Source organism: Lithobates pipiens, unplaced genomic scaffold (assembly GCF_037356315.1).
Source record: "Lithobates pipiens isolate NorthernLeopardFrog02 unplaced genomic scaffold, aLitPip1_a1.2 Scaffold_18, whole genome shotgun sequence".
Classification (NCBI taxonomy): Eukaryota; Metazoa; Chordata; class Amphibia; order Anura; family Ranidae; genus Lithobates; species Lithobates pipiens.
This window is the reverse complement of record NW_027507758.1, coordinates 399,889,272-399,910,097: the sequence shown is the minus strand read 5'-3', so window position 1 is coordinate 399,910,097 and position 20,826 is coordinate 399,889,272. Positions and strand designations below refer to the sequence as shown.

The following is a 20,826-nucleotide window of genomic DNA, read 5'->3' as shown; positions in this document are numbered from 1 at the left end:
AATAGAGTGAGTTCTAGTTTTGCATTGTTGTCTAGTCTTGGATGCTCGGGTATAATACCTTTGTTCCTGGATCCAGACTGGCGGAAGCTATATATCTTGACAGAAGCACCCAGCCTGGCTGCTGGATGTTTTTTTTCACACTAGTCAAACCGTTTAATGTTGCACTTGAGTAATTAAGAGGTAACTTGTTGGAAGCATTCGTTACTGAGCAGGCACTTTTCTTTTCATACATCAGGGGACACAGAGCCATAGTAGTTACTATGTGGGTTATAGGCCACTTTCAGGTGATGGACACTGGCACACCCTAAGACAGAAAGTGCACTCCCTATATAACCCCTCCCACTACAAGGAGTACCTCAATTTTTTTCGCCAGTATCTAAGGTGTTGGTCACGATTAAAGATGTGCTGTGCTGAGCTCCAGTGGAGCAATCCTTTCTGGGGCTAGCCATGCTGACCGGATCCATTCAGAGTGTCTTTTTTTGGCCAGATTGAATGGTTTTTGCCTATGAATGCTTCTCTTTTTAGAGAGCTGGACCCTGGGATCCAATACTTTTTGGTAGTAAGGCCATTAAATTTTTACTGGCAGGGTGCTGTTGCAGGTCCAAGATTGTGGGTTTCCTCAAGGATCCCCAGCTCTTGAAGGTTTAATGGAACCCACCGTGAAGGGGGAAGATTGGGTCTGTTGGTTTACCATAGAAAACCCTGCGGCAGGAAAGGTAAGTGGAGTTTTGTAAGAAATCTTTTTGAATTTTCTTATGAATGTCTCCTTTAAACATAATAATGTTGTCATGGCTACGTGTCACCACTGGGGGGCTGTATTGAGCACTCACTGCCTTATGCTGGAAACAGCACTTTGTCAGAAGCCAAAATATTTCCTCCTGCAGCCGAGCAGGAGATCCTCCGGTAAGCTTAAAGGGGGGGGGTTTGTCTCCCTGCCTATCACCCCCCTATGCTGGTATTCTCCCCCTTTGTGGGGTAAAAGCGCTCGGATTTGTTTTTTTTTTAAAAAGGGGAGTGGGATCAGCGTGCCGCGTGGTGGCTTGTAACCCCCCAAACCATGCTCTCTGAAGGTCTGAGAGGACCTGTAGTCCGCCGTTCGCGCGGGAAAACCCTTTTTTTTAAAATGGGGGTAGAGCCGTAGGCAGGGCTTAGCGGCGTCTGCGTTTTCTGGTGCCAGGTGCATGAGGAGGCAAGTTTCTAAAAGCACACTGTGTGCTAGTGGAGGAACACTCAAGCAAAAGAGGTGACATTATCAGGTTTGGTGACACGGGCATTTCCTTTGACACATTGTTACTTAGAAAATGTCATCCTCTGAGAGTGATGCGGCTGGTCAGAGTGAGCTATCAGGGGGGACTGGTGTTGCAGCAGCTCTGGACACTTCAGCCCCTATATTTATTACTCAGGAGGTTTTTTTTCTTCTACCATTTTAAATGTTGAACAGAAGATTGATGCTATGTTCGCGTCCCATAGTGGGTCCAAGCATAGCAGATCCTCGTTTATTGCTCAGGGCCCTCATACTGAGGAGCAAGGAGCAGGGGATCATCAAGTTCTTTCAAAGGATCAGGAAGATGCTGATGTCTCTTCCGGGGATCCTAATATGGAGGGGGCAGTCTCACAAGAAACACTGTTGGTACACTCCCTTACTAAGTTTGTTTGCTAAACTTTTTTACTGCCTGTAGCGCCGTCTATTGATGAGCCCATCTCTGCTTTGGGTTCACTAAAGCCTCCCCAGTCTGTGGATGCCTTTCCTAGCCATTCATGGCTAAAAAAAAAGCATATGTATTCTGAATGGGAACACCCAGATAAACAGTTTTTTCCTCCAAAAAAGTTTTCTATACTTTATCCTATGGAGGAGGAATTCTATAAGAAATGGGGGATTCCTGCAATTGATGCTGCGATATCCTCGGTAAATAAAAACCTCACTTGTCCTGTAGACAATGCACAAATGTTGAAGGATCCAACAGATAAAAAGTTGGAATTTCTTTTTAACAACATTGCTCTTGCAAGTTCAGTGGTGTAGCTGGCTCTTGCGGCAATTGGAGTATCTCGGTCCATAAAGGACCAGTTTGTGGACATACTCGAGATTATTCCTGATTAGCAGGCCCAGCAATGGGCCGGCATATCAGAAGCACTATGTTTTACGGTGGATGCTATGAAAGATTCTATTATTCAAGCCTCACGGCTTATGCTAGGGCTGGTACATATGCGCAGAGTCCTATGGTTGAAAAATTGGTCAGCTGAAGCGCCATGTAAAAAGCTCTTGGCCAGTTTGGCATTTCCTGGCGGACGGTTGTTTGACAAGTATATCCAAAGGATTTCTACTGGGAAAAGTTCTCTTTTACCAGTAAAGAAGAAGTTTAAATGTTTTTCCTTTTTAAACGTGCATCTTCTCCAGTGCCATGAGCATCTGCCTCCAGACTGTCTCGACGGCCTGCACCGCCGAGCTCAAGAGGAAGACCTCAGGTGCAGTCCCAGGGCCAAAAGAGGACTTGGAGCAGGAAGCTCGCAAAGCAAAATAGTAAAGCCTCCTTATGAAGGGGCGCCCCCGCTCGCTCGGGGAAGGCTTCTACAATTTTCAAAGATCTGGCAGGAGCATTGTCAAGACAGATGGTTGGCTTCCTCAATTTCTCGAGCTTACAAACTAGAGTTCTGAGAATTCCCGGCTCCCCGTTTTTTAAAATCAAACGTTCCCAAAGATCCAGGGAAAAGTCTCTTTCTGGCTCCGGATCATCTCTGGTCTCAGAAGGTTATATCAGAGGTTCCCACAGAAGAGCAGGGTTTTATTCAAACCTCTTCACGGTACCAAAACCAAACTGGGAGGTAACCCATTCTAGATCTCAAGGATCTGAACTGACACTTGAATATCCATTCCAATCTATCAAAGATGCCTATCTCCACGTGCCAATATTTCCCGCTCATCAGAAGTTTCTACGCTTCGAGTTAGAAAAACCTAATTTTCAGTTTGTGGCTCTGCCGTTTGGTCTAGCCACCACACCAAAAGTGTTCAGAAAGATCATGGCGCCTCCTTTAGCCAGGTTAAGGGCTCAGGGTATAACAATTCTAGCCTACCTAGACGATCTACATTTAGTAGATCAATCTACTATTTAATCTCAGCCGTAAAATACCTAGAATTCCTAGGCTGGATTCTCAACCTAGAAAAATCCTTCTTAAAGCCGTCAAGGAGATTACTGTACTTGGGGCTGATCATAGATACCATTCAACAGAAGATATTCTTACCCCAGACAAGAATCGGCTCCATAAAGGACCTGATTTGACTCATCAAAGCAAAGAGAAATCCTTCCATTCAGCTGTGCATGAAATTGTTAGGGAAGATGGTGGCCTCCTTTTGAGGCCATTCCTTATGCGCAGTTTCATTCAAGACTGCTGCAGAACACCAATCTGTCGACCTGGAACAAGAAGGTCTAGGCTTTGGACTTTCCAATGCGCTTATCCCCCGAGGTACGTCCGAGCCTGAATTGCTGGTTGATATCCAGCAATCTTCAACAGGGAAAATCCTTTCAATCAGTATCCTGGAAAGTGGTAACTACGGATGCGAGCCTTCTAGGTTGGGGAGCAGTCCTGGAAGAGGCTTCTGTCCAGGGGAAGTGGTCCAAGTCAGAAAGGACCTTACCCTTTAAAATAATAGAAATTCGGGTGGGAAGTCTGGCCCTAGAGGCCTGGATACTCAGATTATGAAATTGTCCTGTCAGGATTCAATCTGACAATGCCATGGCTGTGGCTTACATCAATCACCAAGGAGGCACAAGAAGTCATGCAGCCCAAAAGGAGGTGATGTTCTATCTTGGGCAGAAAGCAACATTCCTTGCCTATCTGCATTTTTTATTTGCGTCAAGGACAAGGGAACCGTTGGCATTCGGAACAGACACCTTGGTCTTTCCATGTGATCAGTTTTCACTGATATATGCCTTTCCTCCAATTCTGCTTCTTCCGCGTCTTCTTCGCAGGATCAAGCAGGAAGGGAAAGAGTTGAATCTGGTGGCCAGAAGATCTTGGTTTGCCAAGATCATAAAAATGGCAGTAGGGGACCCTGCCGTTGTGGCCAGACCTTCTCGCACAAGGTCCGGTATTCCATCCTACCTTACAAATGCTAAATTTAACGGGTTGGCTATTGAAACCCACATTCTAAAGGACCGTGGGTTATCTCCTTCAGTAGTGTCTACTTTGGTTAATGCTAGGAAGCCGACCTCCAGAATCATATACTATAGAGTCTGGAAGGCATATGTCTCCTGGTGTGGATCCAGGGGTTGGCACCCCAGGAAGCATGTCATGGGTAGGATCCTTGAATTCCTGCAGATGGGATTGGAAATTAAACTGGCCTTAAGTACTATCAAGGCCAGCTCTCTGCCTTATCAGTATTCTTTCAACGGCCTCTTGCTTCTCCATCTCTGGTTCATAGCTTTATTCAGGGGGTAACACAAATGAATCCTCCCATCAGGGCACCCCTGAAACCTTGGGATTTGAATTTAGTCTTTTCAGCTTTACAGAAACAGACTTTTGAGCCTGTATGACATATTCCCTTGGTTCTTTTGACGAGAAAGATAATCTTTTTGGTTTCCGTATCCTCTGCCAGAAGGGTATTGGAATTGGTTGCTCTGTCTTGTAAAGAGCCATATTTTATAATTCATAAGGATAAGGGTGAATTGCGGCCTCATCCTGAATTCCTACCAAAGGTAGTCGCAGGTTTTCATTTAAAGCAGGATATTGTTCTGCCTTTCTTTTTCCCAGAGCCTCGATCTAGGGAAGAGAAGTGGCTACATTACCTTGATGTAGTGAGAGCTCAGATTCGCAAAACAGATGTTTTGTTTGTACTGCCAGAAGGTCCTAAAAGAGGACAGGCAGCGTCAAAATCTACTAATTCCAAATGGATTTGTCAAGTGATTATTTAAGCTTATGGTCTAAAGAAGAAAGTTCTTCCTTTTTCATGTTAAAGCGCATTCCACCAGCGCTGTTAATGCCTCTTGGGCGGTGCATCACCAGGCCTCCATGGCTCAGATCTGCAAGGCCGCAACTTGCTCGTCAGTTGATACATTTACCAGATTCTCTCAAATCGATGTAAAAGGTCATAATGATATTGCCTTTGGGCGCAGTGTACTGCAGGCTGCAATGAGTCATCTAGTCTCTTAATGCCCTACATTTCTTTTCTTACATCAGGGGACACATAGCCATAGTAATTACTATGTGGGTTATATCGGATCGACAGGTGCTGGACACTGGCACGCCCTAAGACCTTACTTAGTCTGGGAGTCCTCAGTTTTTTCCCCCGTGTCTAAGGTGTTGGTCACCAGTAAAGATGTGCTGAGCTCCACGGGTAGTAATCCTTGATGAGGGCTAGCCATGCTGACCGGAATCATTCTGATGTCTTTTCATAGGTTAAATGAATGGTACCTGGGCCTAGTGTCTGAAGAAATATGGTTTTGCAAACGCTTATCTTTAGAGAGCTGGGCCCTGGGATCCAGCACTTTTTGGTAGTGAGGCCATAAAGTTTTTACTGGCAGGGTGCTGTCGCAGGTCCAGTATTGTGAGATAACCTGAGGTTCCCCGTTTCCTATAAGATCTTGGAGCCTACCGTGAAGGGTGAAGATTGGGTCTTTATCCCTGATAAAACCCTGCTGCGAGGATAAGGTAAGGGAGATTTTCTCAGGAATTTATCCTTCTATGTATAGTGTTGTCATGCCTTTGTGTTACCACTGGGGGCTGTATTGAGCACTCACCGTCCTGACGCTGGAAACGGCAGAAGCCTTCACTCTCCTCTCCTCCATCCTGACCAGACCCCCTGGTAAGAAAAGGGGGGTCTGGTCTCCTCCTGTGCCCCCAGATTGGCTTCATTCCCTTTCGGGGGACATGCCAGAGTATTTGCCTCTTCTTTTGAAGAAAAAAATGTTTTTTTTTTTTTTTATCAAAGGGCAGACCGTGGCTGCTCGGCGGAGGATTTACCCACCACCATGCTTGCAGGTCCACAGGACGCCACTAAGAGCAGGAAAACACCTTCCTCGAAAAGGAAACGGGGGGTGTTGCTAACGCCAGCCACACATAGAGGAAGCTGGTCTCAGCGCTGTATGTGTGAAAGCTGCTGCTGGCTGTGGAGGGACAGAGCAGGTGGATGGCTTGGTCAGGTTAGTGTACACAGGCTTAATCCTTTGACACGTTATACTTTACTGTAGCTAGGGTTAAGAGCAGCTAATGGTGCTGAACTATAGCCTAGCAACGCACATTCTTTTGCATAGTGCCTCTGCTTTATGCTTCAGGCTATGAATGGTGTAAACTAAATGCATTTCCAAAGATTGTCGTCATCCTTCTCTGAGAGGGATACGGCTAGTCAGATTGAGCCATCAGGGGTAGAACACTTCAGTCCCTGTATATATCATACAACAGTTATTTTTCTTCTACCATTTAAAAACTTGAAAGAAGATTAATGCTATGATGTCTCTCCATAGTAGAACTAAACATAGCAGATTCCCATCTAGTCCTCAGGGCCCTTTTGTTAAGGTGCAGGAGGCTGGGGATCAGGTAGATCTTCCCAAATATTGGAAGACACTTATTTTTCTTCTTCGGAGGATCCTAGTATGGAAGGAGTAGCTTCACAAGTCAGGTATTTGTGTACTCCCTTACTTAACCCTTCCGTTGCCTGCAGCACAGGCTCTTAAGGTATCTGCCTCTAATTAGGTTCATTAGAACCTTCCCCACCTGGGGATGTTTTTTTCCTATTCATGCCTAGCTTATGTATTCTGAATGCGAACATTTCTATGAAGAAAATGGGGGGGGGGGTACCAGCAATTGATGCTGCAATCTCCTCAGTGAGCAGAGTCTCATATGTCCAGTGGATAATGCACTGATGTTAAAGGATCCAGCAAATTAAAGTTGGAACTTCCTTTTAAAGACAAGATGCCTTATGCAGTTAAGTAGCGCAGCCGGTTCTTGCTGCAATTGGTGTATCTCAGTCCATTAACACTTTAACGTCTGCTCAACCATTTTGGTGGAGCACATTTTGAGTCAGGCTAACACATTGAAAAATGTGGACTTCAAAGGGTTAAGGAACAGTTTGTGGAGATACCTGAAAGTCTGCCTGATCAGAAGGCCCGGCAATGGGCTGGTGTATTAGACGCACTATGTCTCACAGTAGATGCTATGAAAGACTCTATTGTTTAAGCCTTATGGCTTATGCTTGGATTAGTGCATTCTCGCAGAGTTCTGTGGCTGAAATATTGATCAGCCAAAGCACCAAGTGAAACCTCTTAGCCAGTTTGTTTCCCTTCCTGGGGTACGGCTATTTAGCATTGATAAGTACATCCAAAAGGGTAAAGCTCTCTTTACCAGTAAAAAGAGATTCAAACATTTCTCCTTTTATCATGCTGCCTCTAAGCAGTCTCGATGATCTCAATCGTCAGGTTCAAGGGAAAGTCCCCAACGCCAGCACCAGGTTCTTGGGGCAGAAAGCCCACAAAGCAGAATGCTAAAACCTTCTCATGAAGGAGCACCTCCACTCGTTCGGGTGAGGGAAAAGGTCCTGTGATTCTCAAGATCTTGCAGGAACAATGTCAAGAGCAGAGGGATTTCTTCAATTTCTTCTCTAGGTTACGACTAGAGTTCCATGAGCCCGGATAGCTCTATCGGCTTTTGATCTGAGGGTCCGGGGTTCGGGTCCCTGTTTGGGTGTTGCCTGTGGGATCCTTGGGCTGCTGATGGGGCAGTTTCCGTCCCCTTGGAGAATGTTCCTAAGGATCCAGAGGAAAAAAAGTCTCTCTTTCTGGCCTCTAGATCAGCTGTTATCCCAGTCAGTGATTTCAGAGGTTCCCTTAGTGGAACAGGGTTTTTTTGGCTCAAACCTTTTAAGGTTCCAGAACCAAACAGAGGGGTAAGACCCAGTCTAGATCTCGAAGATCTGAATCGGCACTTAAACATCCGATCCTTTCATAATTCGATCGATTGTGCCCATCCTCCAAGGAGGGGAGTTGCATATCTCCATGTGCTAAATTTTCCAGCTTACCAGAAATTTCTGCGGTTTTGAAATATATAATGACCTTTTCAGTTGTGGCCCTGCCATTCGGCTTAGCCACAGCACCACGATTGTTGGGAAAAATTATGACACCTCCTTTAGCCAGATTAAGGGCTCAAGGCATAGTGGTCCTAGCCTATTAGAAGATCTACTTTTAATAGATCATTCAGTCTCAGGTGTTCATCCTGGAAGGTGTTAACAGATGCAAGCCTTCTAGGCTGGGGAGGAGCAGCCCTGGAAGAAGATTCTGTCCAGGTTAGAGGACCTTGCCTATCAACTTTTTTCTTTTTTTGTGGAAGTTTCAGGCCCGAGAATCTTGGCAGTCAGACTACGGGACTGTCCTGTCAGGATTCAGTCTGACAAGGCCACAGCGGGGGCTTACATCAATCACCAGGGGGGGCACGAGAGGTCGTGCAGCCCAAAAAAGAGGTAAATAATTTTCTAGCTTGGGCAGAACACAACATTCCTTGCCTATCGGCAATTTTCATTTTTCAGGCGTACTACTTGAGTCGCCAACAATTATTTCCGGGCGAATGATCTCTTCATCCCGACCTCTTCCTAGCGATATGTCAGATGGGGTATTCTGGACATGGACCTAGTCACGTTCAGATTCATCAACAAGGTCGACAACTTTGTCAAGAACAAGGGGTCCGCTAGCAGGCAGAACAGACGCATTAGTCTTCCCATGGGATCAGTTTTCACTGATCTATGCGTTTCCTCCAGTTCTGCTACTTCTGCGTCTTCTCCGCAGGATTAAGCAGGAACAAAAGGAGGTGATTTTGGCGGCCCCAGTTGGTCCCAGAAGATCTTGATTTACCAAGATCATAAGGATGGCAGTAGGAGTCCTTCGGACTCTGCCATTATAGCCAGGCCTTCTTGCACAAGGTCCGGTATTTCATCCTACCTTATGGACGAAAAGTTTAACAGGTTTGACTGTTGAATCCCACCCTATAAAAGATCGTGGGTGATCTCCTTTTGGTAGTGTCTACTTTGACTATTGTCAGGAAGCCGGGTTCCAGAATCATTTACTTTAGAGTCTGGAAGGCATAGGTTTCTTTGTGTGGATCCAGGTGTTGGCACCCCAGGAAGTATGTCATAGGCAGGATTCCTGATTTCCTACATATGGGATCTGAAATAAAGCTGGCCTTGACGTCTATCATGAGCCAGATCCCCTCCTTGTCTGTGTTTTTCCTATGGCCTCTTGCTTCCCACCCTTAGTGCGTAGCTTATTCAGGGAGTAACACTGTTTATTCCCCTTATCACGGCACCTCTAAATCCTTGGGATTTAAAATTGGTCTTATTGGCTTTGCTGAATCAGCTGTTTGAACCTTCACAAGTCATTTCCTTGGTTCTTTTGACAAGAAAGATAATCTTTTCTGGTTGCCATTTCTAGAAGAGTATCGGAACTAGTGGCTCTCTTGTAAGAGCCATATTTAATCATGCATAAGGATGAAGTGGTTTCATGTCCTCATCCTGAATTGCTACCGAAGTGGTAACAGGTTTTAATTTTAACCAAGATATTCTTCCTTGTTTTTCCCCAGAGCCTTAATCTGGGGAAGAGAAAGCACTACATTCGCTTGATGTAGTAAGAGCGATCAGAGTCTATTTAAGGGCGACCGCTCAAGTTCGCAAAACACAGGTTTTGTTTGTACTGCCAGAGGGTCCAAGATGTGGACAGGCAGCGTCAAGATCCACTATTATCCAAATGGATTTGTCAAGTGATTGTTCAAGCTTCAGCTTAAAGAAGAAAATTGTTCCTTCTCATGTTAAGAGCACACTCATCCAGGGCGATTAGTGCCTCTTGGGTGGTGCATCATTGGGCCTTTATGTCTCAGATCTGTAAGACCGCGACTTGGTCTTCGGTTCATACGTAGATTTTATCAAATGGATATTAAAGGTCAGGAGGATATTGCCTTTGGGCGCAGTAGACTGCAGGCTGCAGTATGTGTCCTCTGACCTCCTGTTTTTGTTCTGTCTCCCCCCTTTAGTTGCCATTGCTATGGGACATACCACATAGTAATTACAATGGCTCTGTGTCCCCCTGATGTAAGAAAAGAAAATAGGATTTTTATAACCGCTTACCTGTAAAATCCTTTTCTTTGATGTACATCAGGGGACACAGAGGTCCCTCCCTTCTTTGAGATACACTTGTATTACTTGGCTACAAAACTGAGGACTCCCTTTAATGGAAGGGGTTATATAGGGGAGTACACGCCTTTAGGGGTGTGCCAGTGTCCAGCACCTGTTGGTTCGTTATAACCCACATAGTAATTACTATGGTGCTGTGTCCCCTGATGTACATCAAAGAAAAGGATTTTACAGGTAAGCTGTTATTAAAATCCTAATTTTTTTTTGTTGTGTCGCCCTCCCTTCAGTTGCCATTGCTATGGGACATCCCACATAGTACTATGGCTCTGTTTCCCCTATGTATGAAAAGAAAACCGGATTACCTGTAAAGTCCTTTCTTTGGTATACATGTGTATTGCTTGGCTACAAAACTGAGGTACTCCCAGTAGTGGGAGAGGTTGTATAGGAAGTGCACTTTTTGTCTTAGCCCTTGTACACACGGTCGGAGATTCCGACGGAATGTGTCCGATCGGACTGCTTTGTCGGATATTCCGACTGTGTGTGGTCTACATCGGACTGTTTCCATCGGAGTATCCGACGGACCAAGTTTTCCAACTTGTTGGTAAAATTTTCAGACAAAATGCTCCAATCGGACATACTCCGATCATGTGTAGAGAATTCCGATCGGACAAAGTGCCACGCATGCTCAAATTCCTACACCAAGCTATTGGCTACTAGCGTGAACGTAGTCCCGTCGTAACGCAATAATGTAATCACGTCGGATTTTCCGACAACTTTGTCCGACCGCGTGTATGCAACAGTTTCGGACAAAATCCGACGGATTTGGTTGTCGGAATCTCTGACCGTGTGTACAAGGGCTTAGACATGCCAGCGTCCATCATCTGAAAGTGGCCTACAACCCACATAGTAACTACTATGGCTCTGTGTCCTGTGATGTACTTCAAAGAAAAGGATTTTACAGGCAAGCTGTTTTTAAAATTCCTATTTTTCCAAACACTGGAAAATGTCCATGTGACCTGGCCAATCTTTCTTTCGTCTGAGGATCATCAGCTGGTCTCAGCACTTACAAATAACAGACAGCCACCTCTGCCCACTGTTCTTGAGTGGACATCATCCCATCTTTGGCTAGCTTAAAGTGTCACTAAACCCACATAAAAAAATAAAAACAATAAATGGTGTATTATATGATCATACTAAGTCACTATCAGATTAATTTTCTGTATTCTTCTAGAAAATTTGGTTGATCCCGCTGCTCTCTATCTCCCCCTTCTGTTCATGTCCCCAGTTCAGCTAGGGATTCTGCAGCTGCGGTAGCAACTCTTCACATGCTCGGTTTCCAGTGAGTTTCTATGCTGAGCATTTCCTCCCTATAACATCTGTGCAGTCCATGTGACTATAGAGTCGCACATGTGGTTGTATACACAGTGGTATATGACAGCCCATTTCCGCCCCCCTCCTCCATGCCCACTAGCCAGATAAACGCAATGGGGTGTTACACAGCCTGTGACTGGCAGAAATCCGCCCACACCATGTTATTGTAAAAAAAAAAAAAAAAAATATATATATATATATATATATATATATATATATATATATTTGATTTTGTGTAAATATTTGTATGACAATTTAAAACTGTTTATTGATATCTATTTTTGTTTTGAACATGTGACCATTAGAGAACTAGAAGCTCCTTCTGCCACTGTTCTACAGACAGGCTAGGAGAGAGCTGGGTCATGTGACGGCTGTATTTGGTTTAGGAAAAAAGTCGTTCGATGTTTCTTTTTTCTTAAAATAATTACAGTGCCATCAGCTATTTACAGAAATAGAAGGGATAATGTAAATGAAACCGGGTGTTAAAGTGGTGTTGCCACCAAAAAATAAAAAAATAGTTAAAAATTCTTAAAAATAAAAAATAATTGGGGGGGGGGGGGGGGGGAAATGTACTCAACTCGAAATGCCTGTAGTCTGCCTTCTTCGTCACATGTCCCAGATGACTGTACGGCTCCCTGCGCAGCTCGCGCATGCGCAGTGGTTGCCTGGCTGTGAAGCCACATCCGGATGCCCACAGTAAGAATGACGGAGCAGTGAGCGGAGCAGGGGAACGAGGGGGGGCTTCGTTCCCCCGCATCGCTGGACCCTGGGACAGGTAAGTGCCCGATTATTAAAAGTCAGCAGCTGCAGTATTTGTAGCTGCCGACTTTAATTTTTTTTTTTTTAGGGGGCACCCCACTTTAACCACTTCCCGACCGCTGCACGACGATGTACGTCGACAGAATGGCACGGGCAGGCATAAGGGCTTACATGTACGTCCTTGCCTGCCCGCGGGTCGGGGGCCCGATCGGGCCCCCGCCCGGTGCCTGCGGCGGTCGGTATTCGTTCGGGAGCGATCCCGGACGAGGGGACGGCCATTCATTCATGGCCACCCCCTCGCGATCACTCCCGACGAATGAAAATGCTCCGTGACATCACTTCCTCTCCTGTAATATAAACACAGGAGAGGAAGTGATGTAATCTCTCCTCCGTGTCGGTATTTTTCGTTCCGACGCCGAGGAGAGAGGATCGGTGAGTTGCACCAACACGACACTACACAGTAGAACATGCCAGGCACACTCACACCCCCCCGATCACCCCCCCCGATCACCCCCCCCAATTACCCCTGCCCCCCCAGTCACAGTGACACCAATGTCATTTTTTATTTTTTTTGCATTGGTGTCATTTGTGACTGTAATAACTGTTAGGGCAGTTAGGGTTAGCCCCCTTTAGTTCTAAGGTACCCCCCTAACCCCCCCAATAAAGGTTTAACCCCGTGATCACCCCCCGTCGCCAGTGTCACTAAGGCTGGGTTCACATTGCAGCGGTTTATGAGAACGGATGTGATTCGCACCGCACTGCAGTGCAAATCACATCCGATCTCTGTGCGATTCGAGTTCAGCCATACAGATAGTATGGCTGAATTCGTGCCGCACCCGCCGCAAACTCGCACGGGACCCTTTTTTTGTTCCGCAGCAGAATCGGATCGCATGGGTGTTCACACCATGCGATCCGAGTTTGCAGATCGCACTGCGATATGCGAACTGATCTGGGGGTGTCATTAACATTTCACTGACACTCCCAGCAGTTCGCATAGGGCAGTGTGAACTGCCGCCGGGAGGCATGCGATGCGGGAACCCGCTGCGGATTCGTGGCGTTCCCGCATCGCTCCAGTGTGAACCCAGCCTAATAAGTGATCGTTTTTCTGATCGCTGTATTAGTGTCACAGGTGACGCTAGTTAGGCAGGTAGGTATTTAGGTTCGCCGCAGCTTTTTATAGCGCCAGGGACCCCCATATACTACCGCATAAAGCCCCCTGATTGCCCCCTAGTTAACCCTTTCACCAGTGATCACCATATAACTGTTACAGGTGACGCTGGTTGGTTAGTTATTTTTTTATAGTTTCAGGGCACCCGCCATTTATTACCTAGTCTCACTAGTGTACCCCTAAATTTAGGGGTGTCTACTTTCCAAAATGGGGTCATTTGGGGGGGGTTTGTGCCATCTTGGCATTTTATGGCCTTCAAAACTGTAACGCCCTTAGAAAGCCTGAAGGCGGTGCTTGGTTTTCGGGGCCCCGTACGCGGCTAGGCTCCCAAAAAGTCCCACATATGTGGTATCCCCGTACTCAGGAGAAGCAGCAGAATTTATTTTGGGGTGTCATTTCACATATGCCCATGGCATGCGTGAGCAATATATCATTTAGTGACAACTTTGTGAAAAAAAAATAAATAAATAAAAGTTTGTAATTTTCCCGCAACTTGTGGCAAAATATAAAATATTCCATGGACTCAACATGCCTCTCAGCAAATAGCTTGGGGTGTCTACTTTCTAAAATGGGGTCATTTGTGGGGGTTTTGTGCCATCTTGGCATTTTATGGCCTTCAAAACTGTAATAGGTAGTGAGGAGTGAAGTCAAATATTTACGCCCTTAGAAAACCTGAAGGCGGTTCTTGGTTTTCGGGGCCCCGTACGCGGCTAGGCTCCCAAAAAGTCCCACATATGTGGTATCCCCGTACTCAGGAGAAGCAGCAGAATTTATTTTGGGGTGTCATTTCACATATGCCCATAGCATGTGTGAGCAATATATCATTTAGTGACAACTTTGTGAAAAAAAAAATAAAAAAAATTTTTTTTTGTCATTATTCAATCGCTTGAGGCAAAAAAATAAAATATTCAATGGGCTCTTATGCCACTTATCAATTTACTTAGGGTGTCTACTTTCCAAAATGGGGTCATTTGGGGGGGGTTTGAACTGCCCTGCCATTTTAGCACCTCAAGAAATGAGATAGGCAGTTGTAAACTAAAAGCTGCGTAAATTCCAGAAAACGTACCTTAGTTTGTAGATGTGACAACTTTTGCGCAAACCAATTAATATACAATTATTGACTTTTTTTTTACCAAAGACATGTGGCTGAATACATTTTGGCCTAAATGTATGACTAAAATTGAGTTTATTGGATTTTTCTAATAACAAAAAGTAGAAAATATCATTTTTTTTCAAAATTTTCGGTCTTTTTACGTTTATATCGCAAAAAATAAAAATCGCAGAGGCAATCAAATACCATCAAAAGAAAGCTCTATTTGTGGGAAGAAAAGGACGCAAATTTTGTTTGGGTACAACATTGCATGACCGCGCAATTACCAGTTAAAGCAGCGCAGTGCCAAATTGTAAAAAGACCTCTGGTCATTTACCAGCAAAATGGTCCGGTCTGAAAGTGGTTAAGTATCCTTTTTAAACCTCTTCCAAGTTTTTCACATTGGTGGTAAGTATACCACTTTGAATGCTTTGTTGTACTATTCCAATGTACTGGGAATGCTTTTGATATGCAGCTTTGTAAGTGCTCTCTTGTATATCTGGAGAGAAGCATGAGTTAAAGTGATGCCACTACAGACAGTTGCAACCCTGAATTGAGTGAGAACTCGGGTAAGCACAAAGGGTGGGTTGATTGGGTATACTGCTACCTAAAAATTTTAACTTCTAAGGTAAAAAATGTTTAGGCTTTAGAACCAAAGTGGTTGTAAACCCTTGCAACCAACTTTGACCTACAGGTAAGCCTAGATTAAGGCTTACCTGTAGGTCCAAGAAATATCTCCTAAACCTATACGGTTTAGGAGGTATTTACCCGAACACAGCCACCGCGGTCTACGGCGCATGCGCACTGGGCAGGCCGCAGATCGCGGCAATATGCTGCGAGTGTCTGCTCCCACGCGCATGTGCGGGAGTGGCGTCATTGCGTCTCAGGCGAATCACAGCGCCAGAGCCGCAAGACCCGGAAGTCGCTCCGGGATAGCTGTCTTCGGGTAAATACCCCCTAAACCGTATAGGTTTAGGAGATATTTCTTGGACCTACAGGTAAGCCTTTAATCTAGGCTTACCTGTAGGTCAAAGTTGGTTGTAAGGGTTTACAACCACTTTAAACTGGTTCTAAAGCCTAAACATTTTTTACCTTTTAGAAGTTAAAAATTTTAGGTAGCAGTATGCCCAATCAACCCACCCTTTGTGCTTACCCGAGTTCTCACTCAATTCAGGGTTGCAACTGTCTGTAGTGGCATCACTTTAACTCCTGAGACTGAGGACTGCTTCAGGGGCTTGGTTCTCAGGTAAGTTATTCATAATGAGCTAGTATGCTATGCATACTAGCTCATTATGCCTTTGCCTTACAGGGTGTTTTTTTTTTAAAAAAATTGCCTTTACTTCCTATTTAAGAATGTATAGCATAATGCACCTTCTGTACACATATTGCATAATTTATATAAATTTGTCCATGATAGAGGTAGATTTTTGTCTGCATAGCTAATGTTTGCTTACTCTGGGTTCTTTTATTTGCTTTGCCAGCTGCCTAATCTTCTATTCTATGGGCCACCCGGAACTGGAAAAACATCCACAATTTTGGCAGCGGCCAGGGAGTTATATGGGTATGTAACAATAGAAAGTAAATGGCAAATTTAGACTACTTGTTGAATCTGTGCTGATAATGCAACATTCTGCTTCGGCCATTGTCTGCTGCTCCCTCTGTGTATGAGAAGATTGATAGGTATTTGCTTAGCTGTTAAATACATATCTAATGAAACTAGTTATAGTGTATAACCTGCACATAATACAGTTTTCCTTTACGGCTTGAATGTAAATCTCTGTATTAGAAAATACATTAAAGCCAAAGTTGAATCTGCTTATATTTTAACCTTCCCTGGCTATTCCTTCTCTTTTATCAACATGCTAATAAGATGTATATATAAAGCTTTGTTTATATATTACATACCCTATTTTGACCCAGCAACATTTCTGTGTGTTTTCTCAGCAAGGCTGCTGTACATAGCTTTCTGAAAACATCATTGGGCAGTAGTGGGGCTACCGGGTGCTGATTGAAATTTGCATTTCCTGTCAATTTATTGCGAAGGGGATTAACACTCAGAGACTGACAGAGAATTCATGCAAGAACAGATGCTGGAGTGCTTTACACCTCCAGCAGCTTATCTATTCCCGGCTGTGGTAAGGTGCGGTGCGTGATTCAGTGCATCACACAGCTCCCTTTTTTTTGTCCACACTTTATTTGAAGTGGACAAAAGTATACTTCATTCATGGCGTTGTATAGCAGTGTGATGATGCGCTGCCCTGCTGTACAGTGCCATGCGGCTTTGTAAAGTGCACTGCGATAAAATGCTGCATACTGCAAAGCAGTTTCGGGCTTTGTTGCAGTGTAAATGGGACACACAGCAAACAATTGTTTGCTGTGTTCTTGTGGTGTTTTACAGTGTGGTAAAAAATCATGTTATACGCAGACGATACCATGCTACTCCTGGGAGACTCATCTGATTCCCTGCGGGAGGCTATGGAAACGATAGGAAAGTTTAGAGTTTATTCAGGACTGACCATAAATCGGACCAAATCCTCCCTGCTGCTGCTGGATGCCAATCCGGACAGTGGAGGTCGGATAATACATGACGTGCCGGCGTCCACGGGTATGAAGTACTTGGGTATACAGGTCATGTCGGAACCACTTGACTATATCTCACTTAAGCTGACCCCACTATTAAATAGAATTCGAGACAAAACCAAAAATTGGTCCTGTCTTAAGATGTCTCTGGTCGGAAGAGTCAACCTGATAAGGATTATCTTTATGCCCCAACTTCTATATATTCTGCACAATACCCCTATGGTAATTCCTCTGAAGTTTTTTCGCATTATCAACTCAATTTTTAGAGGTTTCATTTGGTTAGATAAACCCCCAAGGATAAAATTAGAACAACTACAAAAGTCCAAGGTGGCACGGGGGTCTTGCCCTCCCTATTCATTGGGCCTATTACCTGGCAGCGCAGGCACAGCATATAGCCAGGGCTATGCCAGAAGGGACGGGAGGAGTGGAGGGGACCATATGTTTGGAACCAATTAGGGCCCTGATGTGCTTGGCTTCCGGCTATGGCGATGTACCCTCGACCTTCGCTTATGCAAAATCAAACAAACGATTGCCCACTTACACTCTTATGCAGAAAATCTGGAATAAACTTCGAAAACTGCAGGGGGTGGAGGGCTTCACTGAGTACAGCCCAATATGGGAGAATAGGCACTATGAGGAGCTATTATTGCTGGATTGTGGTGCACGGTGGAAGAGATATGGGGGTCACGCATTTGGGACAAATTTTTACAGCAGGGAGGCTGACTCCCTTCCCCGATTTGAGGGAGAGATTTCACCTCCCACAGTCCATGCTCTTCTACTACCTACAACTGCAACATGCAGTGAAGGCGCAGGCTGAGAGGACCCTGTGGACTCTTTCAATGACCCAGATCTTTCGATCTATGGCTAACGTATCACAGTTCCAGGGCTTTAATTCTAGAACTTACTCTATGGTCCTTAATGCCTGCCTCGGAGGCTTTCCGCAGGCTGCATTAAATAAATGGAAGAGGGATTTCGGTACATTTGAGGATGAGCAATGGGAGGAGGCAGTACAATATTGTTTGGTAAATGTGGCCCAGCAGCTATCTCAATTCTATATTGTGCTCAGAATACAATACACACCTGACAGACTGTTTAGGATGGGGGTGCGACAGGACTCAGGCTGCCCCAGGTGCGCGAGAGATCACGGGGATTTGATCCACCTGTTGTGGAGATGCCCCAAACTGCACTTATTCTGGACAGGGGTACTGGACACTATTAACAGAGTGTTTCAGACTACCATACCCACAGACCCAAAACCGTGTCTACGCGGGATCCTAGACAACGGGGACAATAGTAGACAGGCCGTGGCCAGGGCCCTGTTCCAAGCATGTAAGATGATTCTTTGGCATTGGAAAGCGACCGAGCCTCCGGCGCTGGGTGAGTGGATTGCCCAAATGGGGGACACCATTAGGATGGAAAAGTATATCTTTCAACATAGAGGGTGACCGGAAAAGTTTGAGAAACTCTGGGCACTCTGGTTGGATACTCCCGGCCTTTCTCCGGTTGATCTGGTCATGGACAGACTGCTGAGATAAAAGTAGGGGAAGGGAGACTTGAGTTGGGGGGGCACTAATTGTTATACACCTACTGTCGGTAATTTTGTATTGGTGAATCGAGGCACAGCCAGGATATATGGTGTCAATATCTAATATGGTTGGGACGATAAGGCATGAGAAGTTGTGAAATAAATGCTTGAATATTCCTTTTGTAGAGGTGAATAAGTTTATGTGCTGTGACAAGGATCTATGCTTGAGATGTACGCTGCAAGTTGTACTTATATGTTTTTGTTATTTAACTTTCTCTGATTAAAAAAAAAAAAAAAACGCCTTTTATTTAACTTTACAAACAAAAACACAACTGTATATGCAGTTTCATTTTATGGTGCAACAGTCGGCACCAAAATGACAAGCTTGCTTTGATTCAACCTCTGTGCCGCTGCAACTATTGTATCACAGTTGTATCAAGCGTCTTTCCACCTGCCCGGTACCTTTGCGTAATATTGCACCTCTACTCTGCTCCAGACGCAACATTTAAAAGCTGTCAGTATGCAATTCCGATATGTGTTTCGACCACACCTCCTAACGCAACGTTTCCTCACAACAGCATATTGTTTCATCACGTGTACATGGATTAGCATTTGGCTTTGAGTACCACGAAGGGTCAGAGCTCTGTACTTGCGACCTTATTCCAAATAGCTGCTATTTTCCCATTCTTTAAGACTTTTAACATGGTATCTCTCGTGTGGCTTTCCAGTGACACTAGGATCTGAATTTGGTGATCTCAGCACTTAAAAAAACTGACTTTTTAAGCTATTAGGTATTGCTCATTTTGAACCTGGTGACTTGGTACTGCGGAGATAACACACATGGGCTAAGTGTGACAATAATTAGGTTCAATGAACCTCAAACAGAATTGAGGTTCTATTAAACACAGTGCAACCTCTTTTACCCAAAACTAGCAAGTCGGCAACAAACAAATTAGACCTAATATATGTATGAGACACATCTCCTAGAATTCCCCCCAATAGAACACAACCAGTTCAAAACATGAAAAATGTAAAAAGGGTGAAAATACTGCGTTAAGCCCAACGTGATAATAGTGTCCAAAATGTGAAAAGCAGCTACACACTAACAAAGTCCAAAATAAAGTAAAAAGTGAAAATGTAGTGCTAAACGGTGATAATAGGTTGAAATTCCAATCAAATCACCTTAACTGGTCAAATAAAAAGGTATGTGAAAAACATAACCAAAACAATAAATGTATTACTAGTGAACCACAATAATCCAAATAACCAAAAATGTCCACAAGTGAAATGTCCTGAAATGGAGAACATTCTCTTCGATCTCAAACTGGAATGAAGGACATGCTCAAAGATATAGGTGGATTGAATGTGCAACAGTATATATCTTGAAAATATTGAAAATGTGAAGATGCGTACTCTTACCACACCAGGTGGATGCATATACCGTATGGCAGTGCGTCTAATGCGATTAACGTACTGGATCCCCGGTGATGGAACGTTGCCAGGAGTGATACTGGTGTCACGGCTGTAATTCCAATCTACTCACGGTTGGATGACCATCCAAAACAGATGGTTCCAGATAGGCAGAAAAAAGATCGATCCACACAATGGATAGCAGTGGAAGATGACCAAGAAAAAAAGAGTGCTCCACATGGCCCAGGTCAACCAAAATGGATTAATAAAGTAAAAAAAGTCATACAAAAAAACATAAATTAGATAAAGTGATCACAAAAACTTTATAATCATAAAAGCAATATGGGGAGCAGGGGGTGCGGTCCGATGCTTTTTCAACTAAATAGTCTTCAACTGGGGCACATCCTGTTTTAGTTCAAAACACGAAGCAGGTTTTTATAAATCACTCTTGCAGTGCAGCGGCTCCTCAGTGCCCCTGTTTTGCTTACCTTAACCCAAGGCTCGACAAAACCCGGGCGCCAGGTCGCATTTGCGACTAGAATTAGCGAACTGGCGCCTGGGGCAGCACAGCTGGGGGTATGCTGTCTCCGCGGACCCCCCCGGCGCGATAGCGTCGGGCCGCGCCGCCGGCGGCCGGTAATTTAGCCCCCGGCTTTGAGGCCTTCTACGATCCTATGGTTCCTTCTGGAATCTGACGCCCTCTTGTGGTGGCCGTTGGAATTACAACCAGCAATGCTAATGGATGCAATGCTAATTTTCCCTGCCTGCCAGCCTATCTTCCTTCCCTTTACTCAGAACCCCTAAAAATTATATATATATAT

The 20,826-nt window shown here is 44.7% G+C and overlaps 1 protein-coding gene across 2 annotated transcripts in view; it reads left to right on the top strand.

Moving 5' to 3' along the window:
* RFC4 (replication factor C subunit 4) overlaps positions 1–20,826 on the top strand; it is a 140,972-nt gene that overhangs the window by 54,597 nt on the left and 65,549 nt on the right. For both annotated transcript variants that reach the window (XM_077487883.1, XM_077487882.1), the window contains exon 4: positions 15,972–16,051. In XM_077487883.1, coding sequence (XP_077344009.1) covers positions 15,972–16,051 — 80 coding nt within the window. The remainder of the gene's footprint in view (positions 1–15,971; positions 16,052–20,826) is intronic.